The sequence below is a fragment of the Tiliqua scincoides genome, chromosome 2, assembly GCF_035046505.1.
Source record: "Tiliqua scincoides isolate rTilSci1 chromosome 2, rTilSci1.hap2, whole genome shotgun sequence".
Lineage (NCBI taxonomy): Eukaryota > Metazoa > Chordata > Lepidosauria > Squamata > Scincidae > Tiliqua > Tiliqua scincoides.
In genome coordinates this window covers 129416082-129437441 of record NC_089822.1, presented here as the reverse complement: position 1 = coordinate 129437441, position 21360 = coordinate 129416082, and the positions used below count along the sequence as shown (strand labels likewise).

At 46.7% G+C, this 21360-nt stretch overlaps 1 protein-coding gene across 4 annotated transcripts; it reads right to left on the bottom strand.

The window, feature by feature from the left end:
* Positions 1-836: 836 nt before the first annotated feature.
* Positions 837-20754, bottom strand: LOC136641080 (pleckstrin homology domain-containing family A member 3-like). Of its 4 annotated transcripts, XM_066616700.1 has the most exons (9): positions 20675-20735; positions 18230-18288; positions 18000-18116; positions 16601-16756; positions 9221-9357; positions 6131-6301; positions 4768-4811; positions 4168-4325; positions 837-1970 (listed from the first exon to the last, which is right to left on the bottom strand). In XM_066616700.1, exons 3-9 carry the CDS (start codon positions 18019-18021, stop codon positions 1909-1911), a joined length of 750 nt encoding a protein of 249 aa, XP_066472797.1. In that variant the 5' UTR covers positions 18022-18116; positions 18230-18288; positions 20675-20735; the 3' UTR covers positions 837-1908. The 4 variants fall into 4 exon arrangements, with proteins under 4 accessions (XP_066472797.1, XP_066472795.1, XP_066472796.1 ...); XM_066616698.1 differs by lacking the exon at positions 18230-18288 and having other exon boundaries at positions 20675-20754; XM_066616699.1 differs by lacking the exon at positions 18230-18288 and having other exon boundaries at positions 16715-16756; positions 20675-20754.
* Positions 20755-21360: the final 606 nt, after the last annotated feature.

Below are 21360 nucleotides of genomic sequence, written 5' to 3'. Positions count from 1 at the left end.
ACACCAAGAGAGCTCCTGCAACTGGTGGGGTTTCCTGTTCCCGTCAGTGTTATGGGTGGCTTTGTATGTGCCAGAAGGAATATAGGTGCAGAGCTGGCTACAATATTGAAATGAATGACGAGGATGGTGGAAGGCTGAGGCTGAATAGTCAGTACTGCTTCAGATTACACATGAAAGTGCATTTTTGAACACCCCCTGCAAGTAGATAACTAGAATAGCTTGCTCCTTGCTAGTTTTCTACATACAGGGAAGAGTTGTGGGTTTTTTTTAATCCCTTCTGGGGAAATTAATGGAGTGTCTTATTCTTTGATTTTGAATCCACAAGAAGGTCTTGCCCTTGCTCAGGAAGGAGGCGCTACAGACAGAAGCCTGAGCTGCCACGAAAACCTAGCCCTTATACACTCAATTATTTAAAGTGCCAATAAAGAAATTAAATGCACGACAAGGCAGCTGCCATGCAGGGGAGGCAGAAAGCACAGTGCAAGAAGAGAGCCAGAAATAGCCCCTGCTGTTTCTTCTTGGTACATTTCTGCTGTTATGAGTCACCTGCATCCCAGTTCTGCATTGAGCTTTAGTGATGCACCAAACATTTGTCTATAAGCTAGCCACCTGTTCATTAATGCAGACAAGGGAGCACCTGTAGGTGCACAGGAACCCTGATTTTGTCAGCCATGTAGCAGGCAGGGCAATGTTGCTTGATTGTCTGGAGTGCAACAGCCATTTCAAGCAGCCTGGAGGATGGCTGTTTTGTTTTTGGCTCTGCTTCTCCCAGGAAGCCCCAGTGGTACTTCCTCCCATCCCCTAGAGGCAAACAACACATAGTCATGACGCCATGCTTGTTTCAAAATTAGAGTCTTCATTCAAAATTAGAGTCGGATCTTTGGCAGGGCTCTGAGTGTGAATGGGCTCCAGAGAGACACAGACACACACACACACAAAACCTGCCATGCTTCTGTACAAAAACAAAGACGAAAGGCAGTCCCATGAGACTACACTGAGTTCCCCTCTGCAAAAGTTGGGAGAGTTCATTCATGTTTGGTAAGTGGTTGTAGTTCCCTGATGCTGCCCCGTATCATGAAGGGAGAGGAGTCTAAAGCTGCCGTGAGGCCAGATGTTTAAAGAAGCTTCTTCCAATTTTGGAGATTTGCTGCACATTGCCATAGCAAAGGCTGAAGAATGTAAGGGCAGAGGAGAAGGGACCCTGCATGAAAACTGAGTGAGGGGCTAGAGGGAGGAGCCCTTGACTGACAAAGAAGATGGAATGTGCAGCAAAGAGTCCTTTCCTGAAGAAGGGTCACAGCCAGAATGAATTTCTGGGCAAACAGCTGGCCTATCCAATCACCAGGCAGGAGAGCTCCTTCTAAGTCAACCTGGAGCAATGCAACTTTAAAGTTAGAGTGAATTTTGGATTTCAGCCTGAGGAAGAGGAAGTGTCCTGCACCTGCCACAGATCACAAGTCATGCTGGGCTAACACAGGAATTCACTGGATAGTGGTAGGGGAGCATTGTGGCAACTTGTCCAGAAAGAAGCGATTGCCAAAGCATCTTATGCGCTCCTCTTCAGGGCCATCTCTTCTTTTCCACCCAAATCGGCATAGAGAGCAAGACACTATCCTGGCCCCTCAACTCAACCCTTCTCACTGAGGAGCTTGCAACAGACCTGGCAGCTATGAACAGCTGGCAAGCACAAGACCAAGGAACAGAACAGATTCTGGCACCTACTCTTTGCCCACCCTGCCTGCTGGCCACCTTGCAGGAACACAGGATGCAGGCAGCCACACACCCTACAGGCCCAGGCTATTCCTAAGCTAGAGGCGGGAACCTTGGGCAAATTGTCCTAGCTAGCTTGCAAGCCCTAAAAATGGCTTCAAATTGTCCACAAAAGCTGAAGCAGCTCCAAATTCCAGATTATGGTTGCTGGTCACAGCCAGCAGAGTCCACTGGAGAGTCTTGTGCTGGCAACTGGTTATCTGAGATGGAAAGGAAGAGAAAAAGAACATGAGAAAGATTGGACTGGCAGCTTCCAGCTCCAAGCACAAGCATCTTATCAATATCATCCAATGCCCCACTTCACAATGCCCCTTTTATGACTACATCTGCGGGGGTGATGTGTAGCAGCATGATCACACAGTATAGGCATATGCATGTATACGTGATAGCATGTATGTGCCTTGGTACTGATGCTCCGTAGCGCTGATCTTGCAAGGACGGAAAACACAAACGCATCATGCTTGTGATACATATGGACCAGGAATCCAGAGGGAAGAAGGAAAATGGCACCAAGTTTGGGCAATTTTTCAAGAGTCAGCATTCTCTAACAGAAGAAGCTAAAATGTCTGGCCTGGCTGCATCAACTAGAGATGCCGGTGAAACTCATTCATGCTTTTCTGACTTGGGTCAGACCCGGAGTCACAGAAAAATGCCCAGTTTACAGCCTTCCAGGCCACACGAGTCTGCCACCAAAACCCATCGCCCTTGTTTTTTCCCTCCTGCCTGCAGCACCTCTATCTGCACTGGAGTGTTCCAGGGATGCCTTTGTTTTGAGGCAATGCTAGAAATGCAATGCATTTAAATCTTATGCTAATGTCATCCCCTCCTTATCTTGGAAAGAGTGAAGTAATCATGTCCCTTTTGACAGGGTTGGACACAACTGCCCTTTCCTCAGCCAAATTCTGATATGTGGGCAAGGCATTAGGCTGCAATATTACATTATTTCCATTACCATGCTGCATCATTACATTTTTTCCAACCCACCTGCTTCCACTGAGATTGTTGGGTCATCCAGAGAGACATCAGAGAAGTGCTGTTCCCTCAGCCTGCTTCAGGCCTAATCAATTTCAGGAACACTGTTTTTCTCCCTCCATTCCACCTCCACTAGCTCTATAACCTATTTCTTCTCCTTGCACCAGCTTCCCCCATCAGGCCCCTCTTCTTCCTCTCTTTTCACTGGATACAGACACTGGTTTAGTGAAGACATAACACTGCCTCACAGGCAATTCTCAATGGAATGCAAGCTGTTTCATATGTACTACTGCTCACATATTGATATATGATTGCATACCTTTGCTTTCCTCTCATCCAACTGTAATTTATCTCTCAATAAATACTGTGCTTTCTGATTACTTCTGCATCTTTCTGGCTCTCTTCAATGCCAACTTTGGGGTGCAACATGAGCGAGCAATCCAGGGTCCCTAAAACACACACATTTCAGTACTCGCATGGAGAGTACTTCCATGTGTTACTGAGCAGGAGTGATAACAAGCAGTTTAACCAGTGACCCAACATCACTGCGCTGTACATTTCCCTGCTATTGTTCCATATCGGTAGCTGCCCCTGGAGGAGAAATGCCCAGCAAATGCCAAGATACATGGCATGTTTCTCAGATGCTACCTCTGTATGAGTGACAGAGAAGATGCTATTTTCAGTGACTGTTTCTTGCTTCATTCCACCTTCAGACTTTGCTAAAAACCTACCCAGGGAAAACAACCAAGAATCCTGATCAATACACCTATGTGCAACAATAGGAAAGTGTATGAGAGCCAGCCCATTAATCTCCCACCTAATCTCTTTCCCATGCATTCCTGAACTACAGGCACAGAGAAGCAAGGTTCCAGTCAAACATTGGCGCTTGATTCAAGGGGGAAACCACTCTCCTTTTTAACCGCCAATCTTCTAGGCAAGGATTGGGGGGGGAGGGAATAAGAGGTGCTACCTCCTGGATTAGGCCACAGTCAAGTCAGATTTAGAGTCCAAGTTTTTCTCTTTTGGCTTCTTACCCTCAAATCCTACCCATGTATAAAGATTAACCAGGTGAAGAGGCAAGTTCCAAGAATTGTCTTGCACCCTCTAGAGCAGCCATTCTCAACAGGAGTCATATGGCCTCCTGGGGAGTCCTAGCACATTTGAAGGGGGGGCCACAGACTGATGCTCAATAATAAATGATTTTTTATCCTTGTTTGATTTTGGGGGGGGGGGTGTCCTGGAACCTGAGAAGAGCCCCTAAGGGGCCCCAGCCCAAACAAGATTGAGAACGGCTGAGAGAGCTATGGTAGCAGAAGCCATGTTTCAATTATTCCTACACAGCAGAGGGATTGCATGACTACCAACTCATCACCCGCCCCCTCTCTTGCAAACCACATACAAATATCTGTTGTTGGTGCCCCCTACCAGCTGCTTCTTCAGCTATGGTGTCAGTAGGGCTTCCAGACTGAGAATTCTGGTGCCCCCACTGCTGGGAGCGGAACATCACCATCTCCTCCAGATTGCGCAGAACGGTCACGGTGCCCTTAGGAGGCACAGGGGGGACACGAGTTGCCTCCTGAGTTCTGCAAAGGGAAGCAAGGAATAATCATGCTGAGCAGTTACACAACACTTTTTGCATGTTTCCTATGCACTAGTCCACTAATCAGTGCAACACCCCTGCAAAGTAGACCAGCATTGTTTCCATAATGCAGAATTTTGAGTTGAGAATGAGAAATAGTGACCTGCTAAGGCCACTAGAGCAAGTCCATGGCTTAGTATAAGATGGAAAGATCCCACTCCATGATGTCAGCCATGGATTTGGAGAAACCAACAGCTGGGGCAGGACTGTTGACTCCCTGCCCATTCTAGCTTTGAATGCTGTTCACAGGCTGATTGGCATAGCCGACTTAAAAAAGTAAAACTTCCAGTCTGGGAATCTCTCTCTTTGGTAAAAGGTATTTTTGGTGATTTCTGGCATCTGCTCATTACTACTACAAATAAAAATTCCTCCTTGTGGATGCTTACCTGTCTGAAGAGACTATGCCTGTGTGGCTCACAGAGCGTCTCACCTGCAAGGAAAAGTGTATAGAAAAGGCAATGAAGCATCATACACAAGATGACCTCCTGTTATTTCACCCAACATATGCAGGAAACTCTACAGACCCTCCCCCACAACAATCACAAATGTACGTAGAAAAAAAAAACTGGAAAATTTCACCTCATCCTTTACCCCTCTTCAAATTCCCCTGAATGTGTTTACAAAGATGTGTTTAAAGAAAGGCTATCAGTTGATGAAATAAATCATAGTCAAACATCAGCATTTTAGAGCCCAATCCTGAGCTGGACCAGTGCTGATGCTGACCTCCAGTGCCAGTGCTGGGTATCATAAACTTACTATAAGGCACGTCAGCGACACCCTGTGCTGAGTCAGCGCTGGCACCAGCCCATTGCCAGCCAGCACTGAGCCCAGTGCTGGCCAGACAGCTTACCAAAGCTAGGTAAGTATTCCAAGGTGGGAGGAGGAACTGAGGCAAGAGGGGGTGGGACCAGCAAAGCTGTGTTCTGCAGGATCCTGAACACGTTGTTAGGCCAGATGGTAGCTGGAGCAGATTTGAGAAGCCCCATTGTGAGGTTTGGGGCTTTCCCTGGGGGAAGGGGACAAAAGTTCCCATCCCCCAAATCAACCTTTGGTGGCTGCCACAGTGTTGCAGGATGCAGCCGTAGCAGCTTTGGCCTTTAGGATTGGGCTGCCTGTCAATTAATTGATTACATCACCACCTCATTTGTGTGGGAGAAAAACAATAGTTCTAAATTTTAAAAACCATATAGGTACTGTCTTTGCTTTTCACTGATGCATGCGTTACCGCAGACATCCTTTATCTGTTCCTGTTTTTTTCTGTTCTTTGTTCCTGAAAAGAAGATGAAAGAAGAGGTCTGGTTCAGATAACAAACCATAGTCGGCTCATGAAAGAGCTGCATGCCTGCACAGTTCCTCTTACCCATGTGCACTTGGCTAAATTCAAAGTTTCCTGGTTTGTTAAACCACAGTGCTCTGAAACATTTGAACCAGGCAACTGTGGTTTAAGCAATCGCTGCAAATCAGGAACAAACTTGGGGGGAGAGTGTACTGGAACATAAATTGTCCACAAGCCAACAAACCGGTTTATTGAATAATCTGAACTAATCACAGCTTAGAAAGGCATTTTAAAAATATGACTTACTACTAGATTATTAATTATTTTCTTAATTTCATTTATTTTATTGTCAGTTATTTTGCATTTGGCTACTTAAGAGCACAGTCTGCTTGAGCTTTGAGTTGGGGTGGGAAGACAGGACTTTATATGGAGAATTAACAAATAAATGAATGAATATGTATAACCAGACTTACCCGATGAGAATGGGGGAGCTTGGTGCCCACAAAGTCAGAAGGCTGGGGAGCCACCAAAGGATGGTAGAGCTCAGGAGCCAACTGGGTGTTGGCAAATTTCATGCACTCTTCTAGGGTGGAGATGAACTGGCTGCAGGTTGCCCGCAATAAGGATGAAGCTTCGTTCATCTTCTGGGAGAGCCAAAAGCAGGAGGGAGGGAGGGAGGGATGAACAAAAATTGTGGAAGCCTGCCCAGCCTGATCCTCATGGCCACCATTCTGGGCAGCTTTTCAGTCCTAAAGATTCTCAGTCTAAGAAATCAAACATTCAGTTGCTGAAGTGAGGCAGCTCTCCCATGCAACTGTACATTCGCAGTACCCATGTAGAGGCACTTCAAGGCTAGTGACTTTTATATGTGAAAATTAAGATGGTATAACAATGTGGGAGTACTATACCACCTCAGCAGTTGAATGTCTGAACTGATACTAATGGAATGGTACAGATGTAACTTTGGAGATCCTTTACAACATCAGGACTGGTCTGTGGGATCATGCACAGCAAATCCCCCCCTCCCCCGGCTTAACAGCAGTAAAGTAATATATCAGAGATAATACAAACTACAGTAAAGCAGGTTCCCTGCTTATACAGGATGCTTAACAAGAACTGAAGGCCTGTTAAAACATCTGATTGGGGGAGGGAAGATGCAGAAGCAGATTGGTGGCTCCTTCCTCTCACCTCCCTTTATTTTGCAGCATGAAATCCACCCTTTCACACTAAGGCTGCAATCCTATACAACTTGCCTGGGAGCAAATCCCATTGAATTCAGTAGGGCTTACTTCTGAGCAGGCATGCTTAGGATTGTACTTCCTTTAGAATGAGAGACAGAAACCAAGTCTGCCCAGTTCTGTCACACTTTGGTCTACACTCCCACCTCAGATCACTTCCACTTTGCACAATGACTGTGGACTGAATCACACTGCTAAATTTTTCTCTTTAATTGTGTATAGCAGTGATTCTCAAACTTTTCAGTCTCTGGAGCCCTTTCCTAACAGTTGTTTCAGGGAGCCAATGCGTGCAATGCTGAATACTGGCGAAGAGCTGCAACAGGAGAGGAATGAGGAAGGAGGGCCATGAGGGAACCATGGAGGCAGGAGGGATGGATGAGCAAAGTGGGCAGGGTGTAGATGGCAGCCATTTATGGAGTGTCCATGAAAGGGATTTCAGGGAGCCCTAGAGCTCCTAGGAGTAAACTATGAGAAACACTGGCATACAGCATTTTCAGAAAAACAAGAGGCAGAAGTAAGCTATACCAGCATACCAGACTACCATGTATGCTTACATCAGTATAAAGCTGCTATCACCCATCCATTCTCTCTCCAGGGATTGCTGTATTCTATCAGAAAACAGGGACTCCACACAATCTGTGAAAAGCATGGTTCAGCCGTGGACTCTACCGGCAATGCTTTGGCCCTGCAGATTTTTGGATGGTTATGCTACAGGATGGGCTCATACAATTCTATCCCACACTGCTCTGGTAAAACTGTGCTCAATTATATCACTTGTCTTGCCAACATACCCCAGTCCCAAATATGTGAGAGGGTAGATTGCAACGTGGCATTGTTAAAGAAGGGTGAGGCTACAAATCAAAACTCACATGATGTATGCAATACCACTGGGGAAGGGACTAGGCTGAACTACAACAGGTTCTGGTTTGAGATCTAAGGGCAGCTGCAACTACATTCCAAATAATGGAACTAAATCCAGCCCACTGGTTCATAGTATTTTCCCAAAACCATGATGAGAACAGCATTGTTTTCCTGCCCATCTGCTTCAGAAGATGCTTTAGACACTCCAGCCCATCCTTCTGTGACGATCCAACTCACGCCCAATCTTTAATATCCATCAAGTGTTTCTCTCTCTGCTAAGAAAGTCATCCCAGGCAACTGCCAAGACAACAGTGGTGGTGGTGGTGGGGGGGGGCACGACAACAACAGAAGACAGATCTGTCCAGTAAGCTTGCAAGTTTTCTTTTTGCCTTCCTGAGAGGCAGGGCTTGGATCAATTGTTGCACATCACCTGAAGCCCCCTGCTTTGCTGACAGTATTATACAGGGCATGCTCAATACAACTAGGCACTCTGAGACCAACTGTATGGCCTTTTCCAATGGTTGGAAAGTGTTCCCTTGTAGCAGGGTGCTGGTTTAGTGGTTGCTCCAATTCAGTGATCACCCTTCCTCAGGAGCCCCGGCCTTGGATGGTAGATGCTGGGTGTCATGAAAGGCAATGAAATCAAGAGATGTACAAGTTCAATTGAAATGAATGGGAACTGGACTTACACCAAAGAATTTCCCAGTAGGTTGTGCTCAATGCCAATTGGTGGGAAGGGTGTTGCCATTTGGATTCTCAAGACCGCATTAATCCAAATATCATAAACTAGCCCTGTCTATCTTTCATCTCACCATCCCGACAACAAGAGAATAACTGCCTATGTTCCAAAAGCACGTGGGATGGGTATAATAAAGGAGGGTTGCAGCCAGGGCTCCCGCCCCTTAATTTCAAGTGCCACAACAATTATTGAAATGATCAGAAGCTAGATCTGGATGTTTTAGTGGATCTCTGCGTAATCTGTAGTAGGCTGGCAAGGATTTTTGACTTCCACTTGTTTGGCAAGATCAATAACAAAAAGGCTCTTCCACTGCACCCAAAATTAAGCTACTGGAAAGAAGGAAGCTTGGGCAAAAACTAGGAGTAGATTTATAGGCATAAGGACTGTGAGCTCAGGTCTGGTACTGGAAACAAAATTCCTAGACTGATTACATGCTCTGAAGCACATAGTTCCTTCATTCTCTCTCCATCTCACAACTCCCAAGCCACTATTTATCCCTGATTCTAGCTGGTAGGCTTTGACAGTTCTAGTAAACAATCAAAGGAGATTCTACAAGACTGAAGCTTGCACATTTCCTACTCTACTGAAGTCAACCACCTTTTGCGCAAGAAGAATCAAAGTGATACGTTTTCTGCAGTCAACTCTCTCCGACATGACCAGGCCATTCAGTTCCCTCCCATACACACCAGGTGGCCTGGGTGCAATCTCTCAAGAGCTATCCCCACCTGGATGTCCAGTGGGGAGCCGTTGTCTTGAGGATGCGTGGCCTCCTGCACAGCCAGAACTTGCTGTGTCAGCACGTCACAATAGAGCCGGAGTTCAGACAGCTTCCTCCCAAGGGACTCGCTGCTCAAGTTCAGATCTGAGGGAGACAAACATGGGTTTACCAAAGAGAATGTAGACAAATCAATGCACCACACCTTTCCCCTCCTTAGAGCAGAATAGAGCTGCTAGTCAGCAGCCAAGCACAATTAAAACTGTTGGAACCAAAAGCGGGAAGTGATAGGGTAAAAAAAAATTGGGAAAAATGTAGCATGGCTATGTTGCCAACTGAAACTCCTTGAAGGGATGAGATTAAGGCAGGGCCAGGATTGTTTCAGTCAACTCTGCAGGCAAATAACCTTGCTCCCTAAACTCTGGGACCCCCAGTGGACCAGTAACAATTTTCAAGGGGACCCATGTCCAAAGCAGTGGTTGAGTTAGTCTGCAGCAGCAAATGTAACAGTGAGCCCAGTGGCACCTGGAGGACACACACACACATTTATTTCAGCTTAAGTTTTCACAAACTAGAGTTCACCTCATCAGTTGTTCTAAGTCTTTCATCATCCATCCCAAATCTTTGAAAAAGATGGGTTATAGCTCTAAACAGTTTTAACAATCCAGCAAGGTATGAAATTGCTTCTGCTCTACTCCCCGAGTTGGTGCAGGCAATGAGTTGTGACATTAACCACAGCGACTGGCCTTGTATGTGTTTAATGTAAATAGCAGCCAAATCAGGACTGCAATGGGGCAAAAAATTAAACCCCTGCTCTCCCCTACCAGAGCCTCAATCCAGGACTGGGAGCTCCCATGGCTGCTATTTACACTTTCCCAAGAAACCCGACATGCAGAACTAAACAACAGGATTTACACCATATATAGTTTGGTCAGTCCTGAAAGCAGGACTCAGTCAAATGAATGCTGCACCATGTCATTATAAGCATACATTTAAATGTATAGTCAACCCTTTCCCAAAGACTTGGGGTGGGTAACAAAAGCCCAAATAAGGCTGCAATTCTATGCACCATAGGATTGTGAGCCTTCACTCCCTTGGGTCGGAGAGGGGACTGTTGGTTTTCTCTAAACCTCTCCTGGCAGACTGCTTCACAGAGTCTTGCTGGATTCCCATCCTCCAGGTGCCCTTTCTCCTCCCTTAGTCCTCATCCCTTGGCTCTTTAAATAGTGCACAGTATGCTGCACAGGCATTTGAGAGGACTGCCTGCCTCATGTGTGATTGCATCTAAAGTATCAATGCTGGTGCTGCCGGATGAGCAGGGAGGTGTCCTAGTCACCTAGGCTATCTGTTCACTGTCCAATAGCCCCCTCTGTATGGAGACATTATTCTTGCCACCCTCCTCCAAGTCCTTCTGTCGCATCTCAGGGGTGTTATGGGAGGAATCCCTGTGGTATACTCTGCACCAAGGAGTAAGCCCCATTGAAACAGCTGGACTTCCTTCCAGGTAAATATGCATAAGATTACATTGCATGGCCATCTCCTTCAGTGGCATCTCCTAATTTTGAGTCTCAAAGGGCAACATAAATAGGTGTTCAGGTTTACATTTAGGCAAGTGTGTAGTGGTAAGGGATTCTTTAACCATAAAGTAGCCACTGAGAATAGCCTTTTTAAAATGCCCTTCCTGAGGGAGCTGCATGTACAGAAGCATTAGGATGACCTTCTTGATTGATTTCACAAATTCCAACAGCAAAGGGGAAGAGATGGTCTTGTGTGTACATTGAGACTAAATAGCTAACAACCAGTACCTTGAATTGTGCTTGGTGACAGAAATATGGAGCCAGGGTGCATGTCTGTGCACAATGGAATACATTTCCAAACCACCACCACCCCATTAAAAAGTCGTGACTATATTCTGCTACAGGCAGAAGAATTGCAAGTGGTTTTCAAAGGCAGACCTATGTAGCAAGCATTGCAATGGTCAAGCCTTGACATGATAGAGGTATGAATGACTGGCACCAGCTCCTTATCAAATAGAAAGGGTCAAAGCCCTCTCACCAAGCATGAGCATCAACTCTGGAGAATGTTATCCTTCCTATTCATGACTGTAAACACAGGGTCTCCCTCATTGGTTATGACATCAAGGTCAGAACGTTGATGGGAGACTCATTTACTGAGATAACTACTAATTGCCTGTCTTCAATTAGCAATATGCCAACATGGAGGAAAAAAAATTGAACATGTATGACTGGCAGCTTTTGCCTTGCCAGTGTTACTGGCTTTGTGTCCCTTACTTGGAAGTAACATGGCCAGAACTTTGTATAAGGAGATACTGGATTGTTGTCTCCAAAAGTACAGTAAGATCCTAGGCAAGAAGAGAATGCACACTCCTATCATTCCACTGTGGTGTGAGGTCTAATTAACTCAGGCCGTACATCTCAGGACTGGGACAACATCTGTACCACATGCTGAGTTTGCTGTGGGCTTTATTCTCAACAGCCATGTGTATTTACTTCTCTTAATTCCAGAAGTTTTGACATTATATGTGAACTTGGGCCAGATTTCTGCATGTCCATTTGGGTTGGTTTCAACTGATCTCTAAACTTTAAGCAGCAAACTGTTGTGTCCTCGTGATATCCCCTATTCTGTTTCTCATGACTGCCTGTGTTCAAGCTCCAAATAGCAGCTCCATGGGTGTGCTAACAGGATTCTCTGGTTACTGGCTCTGGAGAAGATGTGTGATAAAAGTTGAGATCTGCTTCCACTTTACAGTGGCCTCAACCATGGTGCAGACAGCACTACTACAATACACTGATTCCCAGGGGGCGGGAGCCCCTCAAATCTCTAACACTGAAAGTTTAGGAGCCAACCTGGGCATTTTCTAAGTTTACATGGGGGTACTGCTATCTTGAACTTCTTTGGCCATGCACAATGAGAACACTTGTGCCACTGTCTCAAAGGTGAATAGCCAATGCATCATGAATGAAATGAGAGTACATTGTCCATTAAGCTATCACCTGGACAAGGGTCTGACCCTGGCAGCTGTTATTTTCTGTCATGTCTCTTAACATAGATGGGGTGTTTTGATATTGATCACTTCCTAGTGAAAACCTATTTGAAGGGACCAGATCCTTTGCTGGCAGAGGATTATTCATGCTTTAAGCAGAGAGTGCAGCTCAAGAGGTAATCCTACTTCTGTAATGGCTTAGTTCCTATTCAGCTAACCCAAACTGGAAGGCAATTTACCAACACCCGTGGGGGTTATTCAACAAGTTGTAATACTCTAGCTAAAGGTATGTCATCTAATTTCCAACTGCCTTCCTTTGAACCCAAGTCTCACTTGAACAGCAGTCAAGGTTCTCCCTCCCTAGCACCATCTTGAAACACATTCCCCCCCCCCCATTTCTTACTAATTGAAGGCTGTAAGAAAAGGGAGACAAGGGAACTTAATACCTCACTTATGTGGTCCAGTGTAGCTGGGCTATGGGATGAAAAAAGCAAACAGCAGCAATATCTCAGCTGCTAGCAGGCAGGGTCTAAACAAGAATGGAGAACAGAAATGGAGGAGGGCAACAGAAAAGAAGTTGGGAAAAGAACATGGTTGTAGGGATAGCCTTTATCTGCAAAGTAGAACAGCAGGGCTGTTCAAAGCACACAGGATCAAGCAGGATGAGTACAATGAGATCCAGAATTTAGCATGGAAACAGAGGAAGGAAAAGGCATATTTCAGTGCTATGCATTAAAAAATTGCATGCAATATGTATGTAGTATTATGCCTCGGGCTATCTCCAATTACCACAAGACAGTGGCTTGAACTGATCCAAGGAAACAGAGGTGTCGGGGGGGGGGGTAGGTGCAGCACTAGGGTTGACATCACCTCTCCATGGGGTTGGCCAGGCCCCTTGACAGAGCACCAATCACGTCCGAGGCTGCCTGTCTCTCACATTAGCTCCAGTGGCTCTGAGGCCAGCCAGACACACCATCCCACCCAGAACTGACCAGCGTCTGTGTCTCTGTCCAGGATCTGGCTCACCTGATGGGGCTGTGCACCATGCCCCAGTTCCCATATTTCCTGCCATGGCTGCAGGCACTTTAGGTGTGCAGGGAAATGGGGCCTTGGTCAGCACGCAGGGCCTCCATATTGCAGGTGCCAAGAAGAGCCCCAGAAGATTCTGTGGCACAGTTGCTAAGGCCTCATTTGCTTGCTTTTCTCAACAACTATTTGCAGCCATGGTGGGAAGTCTGGGAGCCAGGGCGCAGGACGTGACCCCATCGGATAAGTCAGATCCTGAACAGGACACAGTTTGGGCTCTGGGTTGTCCATGACAACAAAGGTCCCATTCACCTGCTCACTTCCACAAGTGGCTGCAGCTGTGGCAGGAAGTCTGGGAGCCGGAGCACAGTAGATGGTTAAACGTGTTTATCTCTAGCAGCAGCCATAGCAGCAGATGCAAATGTGAGAGTGGGCTAGAACTCCTCCCCGCTCCTTTTACAGCAACAGCTGCTGCTCATGTAAAACCCTTGGTGCTCTTTGGCCAGCTCCAGATGCCCTCATCATCATGAGAACATGAAGCGATAATTAAGGGCCAAATCCTATCCACATTTTCAGCACTGATGAAGCCGCGGTAATGGGTCGCATACAGCATTCTGCAGTTGGGGGCAGCCATGGAGTCCTCCTCAAGGTAAGGGAACATTTGTCCTCATTGGCTGCATTGCAGCTGCACTGATACTGGAAAGTTGGATAGGATTGGGCCCCAAGTCCTCTGAAACAGGGCAAAGAGCGCCAAGAACTTTTCACCATCTACAATTGGCAGCTGGTAATGATTCCATGCTCTTACAGCCAGTGCTGAAGAAGGCTCAAGTGTTTTGGTGTCACCCTCCCAAGGAGTAACACCTGTGTGTGGGCCACACTCCTTGCAACCTCCTAGTGACACCCATGCAAGAAAATGATTCAGGAGGTGAGGCTAACACACACCCTAGGATTTCTGGCCATGTAAACAGGAATTGTTGGTTGACTGAAACAAGCTCTCATATCTGTGCCAGTGCAAACAAATCCTAGAACTATATACTCCTAGGCTGACAGGGCTGGGTCAAACTAGAAGCAGATCTAGTTTTTCCATAGTCTTATAGCCTTCTTTAGTCATTTTCTTTCTTTCCAAGTTTTGTTAAATACAGAACTCCACACATAATATATTCTATATACGGTGCAACATATTTGATATTAAGAACCATTTTCAGTATCCTCTCTCTCCAGATTCCAATACACCAGAGGTTCCCAAATTGGGGCATCACAACGCCTCAGCCAGTGGACATCTGTTGTTGCCCCCTCAAGGGGCAGGGAAACAGCAATGACACAATAACCACTTCTAGTTTCACTTGTGGCATTTTTTGCTATTTACAGGATTTTGGAGGCATGGGGAGGACTGCAGATGGGGTCTCAGTACCCCAGAACCTTCAGAGAGCCATGGCAACCTCCAGGTAAGTTTTTAAAAGCCATTTTGTTCCCTGAGACAGCATGATCATGGTGTGTCCCAAATGAGCGCATCCTAAACAAGAGTTTGGGAACTGCTGCAATATGGTGTAGTATAACCTTGGGGGGGGAACCCATGGAGGGCTAGGCAGACACAAACTACTTGGGGTGCTTTTCATTTAGTTCTTTTGGACGAAAGCAAAAGGGCTGCTGTCCAGGACACAGCTGTTCACGTAGGACAGGAAAACAGATTCATTTCTTGCCTCAGAACCAGGATCATCAGGAGCAAGTTTAGTCACCATCCCAATTGTTATCCCCCCCCAAAAAAGTATTTACTTTTTCCCCCATACACAAGAAGCGAAATTGATAAGCATGGAGACAAGGTTGCATGGGGGCAGGAAGTGGAAATCTCTCAAGCCCTGAGCAGGAATTAATAATAAATTAAAAATAAAATGTTGCATCTATGACATTTTATTAGTTGAACAGTTAAAGCAGGTCTGGACAACATAAAGCCCATGGGTCAACTGTGGACCAATTCTTTTCTGCAAACAATGGTTATACGGATGCCCTCAGAGGGCTGCAGGACCATCTAAGCCCATCCCCAGCCAATCACGAGGTAGCAGGGATAGAAGAATGACTATACTGTATCACCACATCAGCCTTGCTGCTTCGCTTTGTAAATCCTGAGAAAAGCTAAAGCTGTTTCTCCACCTCTCCCTAAATTTGTTGTAGCCAGCCAGGTGGGTGCCTGACCCACCTGCATCAGATACATTACTAGTGTTATTTTGCTTGGAGCCGTGGGCACTATTGCTGCCTAACCCAGCAAGGAACAGAGAGATCGGGAGGAGACAGAAACAAAAAGTAAAGGAAGAATAGAAGGGTGATGGAAAAGAGTTATGGGTGATCAACAGAAAAGGAAGCAACATGGTATGCAGCTCTATGGTGGGAAGAAAGAGAGAAAGACAAGAGAAATCTTGATTTATACCCTGCCTTTCCACTGCCAGGTGGCATACAATCCAAAATAAAACAATGGGTTGCAAAGAGACCTGTAGGGAAACAGAGAGAGGATAACAGATGCAGGTACAGATCTGCAGTGGCATACATGGAGGGGGGGGAGAGAAATTGTACTATAGGGCTACAAGAAGGAAGGTGCATGTGTGTGTGTGTGGGGGGGAAAGGTCTCATAGTAGTGAAAATAAAATAGGCATTCCAAGATAAGCAGTGTTAAAAGGATTAAATAATTCTGGGTTATACCCATTCTCTAACATATGGAACCAGTGTGCTTTTCCATGAGCAAATGTGGCAAGCCAAGGCCATTTGACTTGTGTATCCCCCTCCCCCCAAATAGTAGATATCCCAAGTGAATAAATATATAAGGAACAACTCACTTGTGGACCACTCACTTCAATGTTAAATTAACAGGCCAAGCCAGTTCTTTTTTAAGGATTTAGAAAGGATGTTTCCATATCATTGATTCACCCCAGCTTGAGTTTCCTCTAGAATGTTTCTCAGATGTGTGTACACCCCTTGCTGCAGGGGAAACACCACCCAAACAAGAGAATTGTGCTGTCCCATGTTTACTTGAACACAGTTCTGCCCTACCATAGGCATCTGATCAAAATTCCCATTCTTGCCAGAGAGATAAAGTGGCGAAGGAGACACTGTACTCAAATCAGGGGCATCCCAATTCAACATCACTTTCTCCCTATAGTGTGGAAGTCTGAATTATGTGCACAGAGGCTGGATTTCTGAACACAGATGCTGGCTAAGGAGAGATGAAATCACAGTTTTTTCTAATCACAGTTTATTAGAAGTTCTCACTCTACACCTCCCCAGCTTCACCCACATTAATCTCAACCCACAATCCATGCTATTTTAAACTCCAAAGTCTCCTCAGTACAAACCTATTTACAGAGAACCAACCTCTCTCTTTCTGGCTCCTGCTGTCCCCAAGACAGGCCTTGGAGCTGCCCAAGGCCACCAGCCATTTCTGTCTCTCAGCAGCACCTCCTGCCTTCAGGTAGAAGTACTGCTCACCTGGGATGACCAGCTCCATACGAGTGGGATCAGTAGCATGCACTAGGGAAGGGATCAGAAAAACAAAACAGAGTGGAGGTGAAACATCATCTGCAATGCAAGATCAGGTTTTTTGTATGCTCTGTTAAAATTAGAATAGCTGCCATCATTTGGAATCTCCCAATTTTCACAAACTGAAGGGAGAAGAAACCCATTGCAATGAAAATACCCCCTCCCAAAATTTCCTTATTTGCCACCTAGTTTGACCTTCCTTTCATCTAAAGGGCTCTTGTTCAAGATCAGCATCCCAAAAAGGAGGAGTCATTTAGATACTGTAGCAGCATTTGCCCTGTTGTTGTCACCTGCCCTTCTTCCCCAACTGACCAGCAAACAAAAACCTGGGATGAGTCAGCTCCTTGGACCATGAAGCCCATTTGGGAGGGAGCTAGCTGCCCTGTCTCCCAGATATCTTGCTTTCTGCTACTGTCCAGGGGTCCTCTGGAGTTTGGAGCTTTCTGCTAACCTGGGTGGGAGGTGTTCCCAAGGCAGATTCCTTTTGGAACTGAACTACCAACCAGTTTAACCTCAATCGAATCAGCAATACAGGTACGGGTGGCTGCCAAGCTCTCCCCATCCAGTCCTTCCACCACACTCACTCTTTTAGCATTCCATTACACCCACTTGCTTAGCATTTTGGGAATAAGGGTAACTAAGCCACATGGTGAGCACAAGTGCCTTCCTTAGATGAAGCACTATAGTCAGGATAGTGGCCCAGTCCCAGCCTAGTTATCACAGGTCGAGAAGACCATCACACAGAAAAAAATCCCAAGGAACTAGTGTTCTTAAGGCTTTTCCTACACCAAAAGTGAAGTCAGTCCCTATTCACATGCAGAGATTCTAAGATTTTTAGACTAGCTCATGTACACTTAAGAGCAGTTTGATCTGTAGCCATTAGCATACAATAATACCAATCACAACGATGCAAAAAGCTTCCAGGACACAGTCTGACATGATGCTACAACCCTGATGAAACTAAACTGATCTCAGTATGGTCAGTGCCTGCATGGAAAACTGTCTGGCAGCTGCATGTACACCATCATGAGCTTCCTGAAAAAGCCAGGATAAGGGAGCCAAAAAGGAAGACTGGGAAAGGGTGGGAAGGGTGGGAAACCAGCAAGCTTCTAGGAAAATAAGCCTGGAAAGGATTGCAGATTTGGAGAGGCAAACAAAATGTTGACTTGGGTCTATCCATGTACCCCAAATACCATACAACCCCCAACTCATAGATAGTACTGATTGGCCTTACCTTTGATCTCGCACACAGCCATCTTAATGCTGCCTTTACTACCCTTGCCCACATCATCCTGCGAGTCGTAGTAAGAGAGGATCCCGTTTTCTAGCACAAAGTACCGTGGCTGCCAACCTGAGCCAGGGGAAAGAGAAGAGGTTAGGAATTCTGTTTTGATGGCAAACTACCCCTTCTCAGAGCAAGCAGCCCAAGCGGAAAGAACCAAACCACCATCAAGCTTCCCCCACCTGTTAATCAGGAACAGGTCTATATAAGTTTTTGTTCAGGCTGGGATCACCATAAGTCACTGAAAGAAAACAGCAGGGTCAGTGCACATGATAAGTCAATGTGGTGGTAGGATGTCAGTCTAGGATTGCAGAGAGCTAGGTTCAAATCCTCACTCAGCCATGGTGCTCACTAGGTGATGGAGTCACATGCTCTCGCTTATTTTATTTATTTAAATACAGTGTATACTCACCTCCCCACCCCACAAACCCTGTGCACACCCAAGATGGTTAACAAGATATACAATCTTCACGATAACCACTCTGTGAGGCTAAAGAGCAATGGAGTAGAGAGGATATCTATGTACACTGCCCTTAGCTCCCTGGAAGAAGGGTGTTATTTAAAAAGAGTAAGTGCAGTGCAATATAAATAGCCCAAGGGTGGGTGGGAGATGGTGCTCAAAATCCTGCATTACATGGTACTGCGTGCACACAGAGAACTTCCACTAGCCAACGGAATTATAAAGAACATCATAAGATCGAGGAACTATCACAAGTTTTTAAAACATAACATTAAAAACATGATATTAAAAGTAATCCAGAGCAGAATAAGGAGGAAACATGTAAATGAATGTTCTTTAACTTAGAAATCACTATATGAACATGAAGCCAATTACAAGCAAATGTTTCCACACCACTTTTGTATGCCGTTTGATAGACCAGCCGACATTCCTAGAAGGAAATGAATCATTGTCACCATCAATATTTCTATCCCACCATTTTTCCAAGGAGTACAAGTTCCCCCCACCCACCCACCCACTTTATCCTCGCAACCACCCTGACAGATAGTGACTGGCACAAAGTCACCCAGGGAGTTTCACAGTTGAACACAGTTTGGCGCTCAAGTCACAGTCCAGCACCCAAATCCCAGTCCAACACGCCGGCCATAATACCACACTGGATCTAGCTCCTATTGTTCCAATTTAACTGATAATAAAGTACCAACTCTGTGCTACACTTTGCAGAGAGCTCATCCAGGGCCTTAACCTGAGTGCATACAAATCAAATAACATACCCTTTAGCAGGCTTGCATGACAGGGAATTCAACTGTTGAACTTTTTCCTCAGCAGGTCAGAAAGATGACAAAAATAACAAACTCACTCCATTGCCTACTACTATCTACTGAGGATGGTCATCTTCAAGGAAGCACTGTCACTACTTTAGTGGGAAGTTCACATCATGCATTGGCAGCCACAATTCTAAAAGAGGTTTCAACCAGAGGTACAAGTACAAGGATAAGTGGTACTTGGGCCCCACTGCTATAGGGACCACACAATACTGCTCTGCCTGGCTTGACCACATCAGAAGCGGATATGGTTTGGGTAGCAGTGTCCCAGGGACAGGGACAAGGAATGGCTATGTAGCAGTCTTGATCCTTTGGAAGAGGCATGGCTTGGGCAAGAAGGGTGCAGAGCAGGAGACACATCAGGACACAACCAGAGAATTTGCTTTCTTGCTGCAGAGACAACTGTGGGGAACACACCCACTTGTATGCACCTCTGATCGCAGTGAAACTTGAAGAAGTGGATGGGGGAGGAGGAAGGTTGAAAAGCCATGCCTGGGAACAACATGGGAGATGGGTTCTCCCTTCACGCAGGCAGCTCAACCATGGTAATCAGCCATGACAAATACCTACTACTACAGGCAATAAGGTTGTCAAGGTGACTACAACCATTCTCAACCCCCGTGCTGTGGCACACTGGTGTGCCGTGGATGGTCCGCAGGTGCACTGCAGGACTTTGGGGAGGGCCATTTATTGGCAGGGCCACTGGGGGATTTGATCCCCCTACCGTCAGCATGGTGTGCCTTGTCATTGGTTAAAAAAACTGAAGGTGTGCCTTGACCATTTTAGCACCTTGTCAGCGTGCCATGAGATGAAAAAGCTGGACTCTGCAGTTCACTACTAGACAAGGCAACAGGTGAGGCTTATTCCTTCATTGAAGTGCTGTGGAAGGCAAACCCTGTGGAACCCCTTCCCCCATGGAGCCCCCTTCCCCCATGGAGCTCTCTTCCCTGTGGAAGGCGGACCCCCTGGAGCCCTCTTCCCCATGGGAGGCAGACCCCCCCCCCCGTGGAAGGCAGACCCTCCTGGAGCCCCCTTCCCCTCCCACAGCTATCAAAGGCACAGGAGCCCTGCTTCTTAGGAAGCATGCAAGCCCCACATCCACCTCCCTGACAGGGAAGGGGAACGAACAGACCCTCTGCTTTGGGGCTGCTTTAAGGGCACAACACAACGAGAGGCAGAAAGGCTCCCACAGCTGGGGTGGGAGAGGAGCTACCCTGCTCCCTCCTGGCCTCTGGAGCAGCTGCATTGCTAGGAGACGGGGAGGGGGTCAGAGGAGCAGCACTGCTGGGTGACGTAGGTGCCTGCGGCTCAACCCATCCCTCCAGCGTCGGACTCCCCCTCACCTGAAAGGTAGTTGGTCCACTTCAGCAGCGCTCCCTCCATCCCCAGAGCGCCTCACTGACATCGCCGGCATACCGAGCCCGCCTGGCCAATGACGGCTCTGCGCCGGGGACGGTCGGCCTATCACCGGGAGACGGGGACCAAAAAGGGGCGGGGCCAATGGGAATAACTGGTGATTGGATGCCTGAGTGAAGAGAGGCTGGGAAATGATCAGGGAATGGGAGGGGACGAGGTTTAAGACGCGGAGCCAATGAGGTGACAGACCCCTCCCGAGCGCAGGCGTATGGGCAATGTAGTTCTAGCGCCCATTGGTTGCTCGGTCAAATAGAACAGCTCTCGGCCGCTTAGGACTCTGGGTGATGTAGTCTAAGCCGGAGGTGAGACCTTTCCTGGGATAAAGAGAGGCTGCACTTTGCCTAGTTAAATCCACGGTGGCTTCTGCGGTGTAGGCACCTTTAGTAGACCCTATGCAAAGGGGGACGCAGTGCCTGTACCTGTAAGCACTGCATTGAAGAGGGAATGTTGGCAGGTGCAGCTTCTGAAAACCACAAGCCTGTCCACACTTACCTCGGAGTAAGCCCCACTGACTACAGTGAGATTTACTTCTGAGGAGACCTGCCTAGGCTTGGGCTCTGAACCCTTCCGTGTGGGGCTGCACCTTCCAGCCTTCCCTCTTCTGTGCAATGGT

Excerpts from the sequence above, each read along its gene's own strand:
- LOC136641080 (XM_066616698.1), bottom strand. The coding sequence starts at position 20,714 with ATGGAGGGAGCGCTGCTGAAGTGGACCAACTACCTTTCAG. Across the intron at positions 16,757-17,999 it reads GGCTGTGTGCGAGATCAAAG|TGCATGCTACTGATCCCACT; the intron begins GTAAGGCCAATC and ends TCCCTTCCCTAG. Across the intron at positions 1,971-4,167 it reads CATAGCTGAAGAAGCAGCTG|ATAACCAGTTGCCAGCACAA; the intron begins GTAGGGGGCACC and ends TTTCCATCTCAG.